Source organism: Geospiza fortis, unplaced genomic scaffold, assembly GCF_000277835.1.
Source record: "Geospiza fortis unplaced genomic scaffold, GeoFor_1.0 scaffold41, whole genome shotgun sequence".
NCBI classification, from domain to species: Eukaryota; Metazoa; Chordata; class Aves; order Passeriformes; family Thraupidae; genus Geospiza; species Geospiza fortis.
In genome coordinates this window covers 14,638,980-14,641,245 of record NW_005054299.1, presented here as the reverse complement: position 1 = coordinate 14,641,245, position 2,266 = coordinate 14,638,980, and the positions used below count along the sequence as shown (strand labels likewise).

General features: G+C 37.2%; 1 protein-coding gene across 1 annotated transcript in view; it reads right to left on the bottom strand.

Moving 5' to 3' along the window:
• Nucleotides 1–2,266, bottom strand: part of EFCAB2 (EF-hand calcium binding domain 2) — a 20,165-nt gene that overhangs the window by 5,839 nt on the left and 12,060 nt on the right. The window contains exon 3 of the mRNA XM_005416331.2: nucleotides 1,403–1,475. Coding sequence (XP_005416388.1) covers nucleotides 1,403–1,475 — 73 coding nt within the window. The remainder of the gene's footprint in view (nucleotides 1–1,402; nucleotides 1,476–2,266) is intronic.

Genomic DNA, 2,266 nt, shown 5'->3' with positions numbered 1-2,266 from the left:
ATCTCTTCCAGAGGATGAGGCAGGCCTTAAATTCTCCTAGACTTGAATGGGGTTGTCAAAGGATCCCCGTTACTCAAATCTGTATCTTCAGTGAAGAGTTGCACTGTTCATTTGCTCTTAAGAAAAGTCACTGTGGGACACTAAAAATATCATCTATATTAAGCGCCATCATTTATCTTTCCATTTTGTCTTGTTTGTCAGTGGGAGCTGGGACAATCTGGTTCTGAGAGTACAGAACCAGAGCAGACAGATTGCAGAATAGTGTTAAAAGAGCTTTCTCCTCTAGTGGTTCTTTGCACTTCCTCATCTGAATCAACTGCATCATTTTCACAAGACTTAGTGCAAGACTCCTCACACTAAATTCAGATCTACAAGAGGCCAGACAAGCCTAGTGAGGAGAGACTACTACTGCAATTATCCAAATTTTTGTTTTAGCAAGAAGAAAACAGTAGGAGACATAAATTCCCAGTTTCCTGACCTATACATGAAAAGGAGAAAAATCCTTACCCCTTACTCTCAGCTCCAGCACTGTCCACTCCTTAAAGCAGCATGCCCATTTGCAAAAAGAGTGTGAAGTCTTTTTCCCACTTCTTTGTCCCATTTATTAATCACACCATGCCAAGGCACCCACACACCACTTTTCTATTACAAGCATGATGTAAGGAGACAAAAATTAGTGTAGAAAAAGACTGTGGAGAAATGTAATTAATTTCTTTACCTTACCACTGCCTATCACTGGGAGAAGGAGAGGACCACTAGGTCTTGTGATGTTTTATGTTCTGAAGCCTGATTTACAAGCTTATGCAATCAAGTAAGAAAAGATTCTCAACTATAACTCAGAAATCTCAAGGCTGAGAAAGACCTCATGAAGGATAGAATGTTCAAAGGTCTGGTTATAAGATAGCAATAACAGGACCTAGATCAAAAAATGGCAGGCTTTCCCTCTGGGTATTTTTTGAATGTGATGTATCATTTTAACACTTGCTCAAGAACTAATTTTTATTACCTAACCCTGCAATGTGTTTCCATGGCATGTCCAGAAGAGTGAGATGGTTCGAGTTTGGATATCTGAGTGAGGTTTAGGACATTCTTTTTCATCAGTCAGTTTTTCCTCCATTTTCTATAAATGTCCCTCCACCTTGGCACAGTGTCATAGTCCCCTTTTGGGTAAAAAGAGTCCAAGACTCCTCATTTTAACCCATCAACATCATCAACCTCATCAGCCTAAAGATTTGCTTCCGGGCAACCTACAAGACTGTCTGTCTGCTGGAAACACTTCCATGACACTTCCATGACACTTCCAACATCTGGAAAAAGAGCTTAGGTTTCCCATTCAGCAAGGCAGAATGGCCAAACTTGTGCAAGTTGAAGATGGAAAAATACAACAGACGTAAACATTTACCTTTTCAAGCAGTTCCTGTACTTCTGCCTCAGTTGGGAAGCAACCCAGTGACCTGACAATGCAACCAATCTCCCTGAAAGAGAAGAGAAAAAGAGGAGAGGGAGAGGAGAGGGAGAGGGGAGGAAGAAGGAAAGAAAAGAAAAGAAAAGAAAAGAAAAGAAAAGAAAAGAAAAGAAAAGAAAAGAAAAGAAAAGAAAAGAAAAGAAAAGAAAAGAAAAGAAAAGAAAAGAAAAGATAGAAAAGAAAAGAAAAGAAAAGAAAAGAAAAGAAGAAAAGAAAAGAAAAGAAAAGAAAAGAAAAGAAAAGAAAAGAAAAGAAAAGAAAAGAAAAGAAAAGAAAAGAAAAAAGAAAGAAAGAAAGAAAAAGAAAACATCTTTCTTTATAAGTCTGCAACACAATACTGTTGACAATACATATCCCAATTCAGAGCTTGCATATAGGACTGTGCACATAAAGGCAGACAAGAAAATCTATGTAGAATTTTAAGATGATGTCTCAATAAGTAATGTCTACTTTTTCAGACATAAAATATTCTGAAGCTCCTTGAAATTGTTCTTGCAATTTCCCAAAAAGATTCTTTACTATTGTGTTGCACTGTACTGTATGCAAGTTACTTTTACATTGCTGTTCTCTAATTGTAATGCTTCTTTTCAGTAAAGTCTATATATATGTAGTTAACAAATCACTTGGAAATCTACTGAAATGCAAAGTAACAAATAAAATACATACTTCCATTAAATGCTATAAAGATGCAAATTCTAACTGCATTAAAGAACAATTACAAAAGGTGAGGAAGAAGGCAGCCCTGCTGTGTTCATGCTGTGCTGTCAGGGGGTCAAACAGAGCAACAAAGTGGCTTATCAC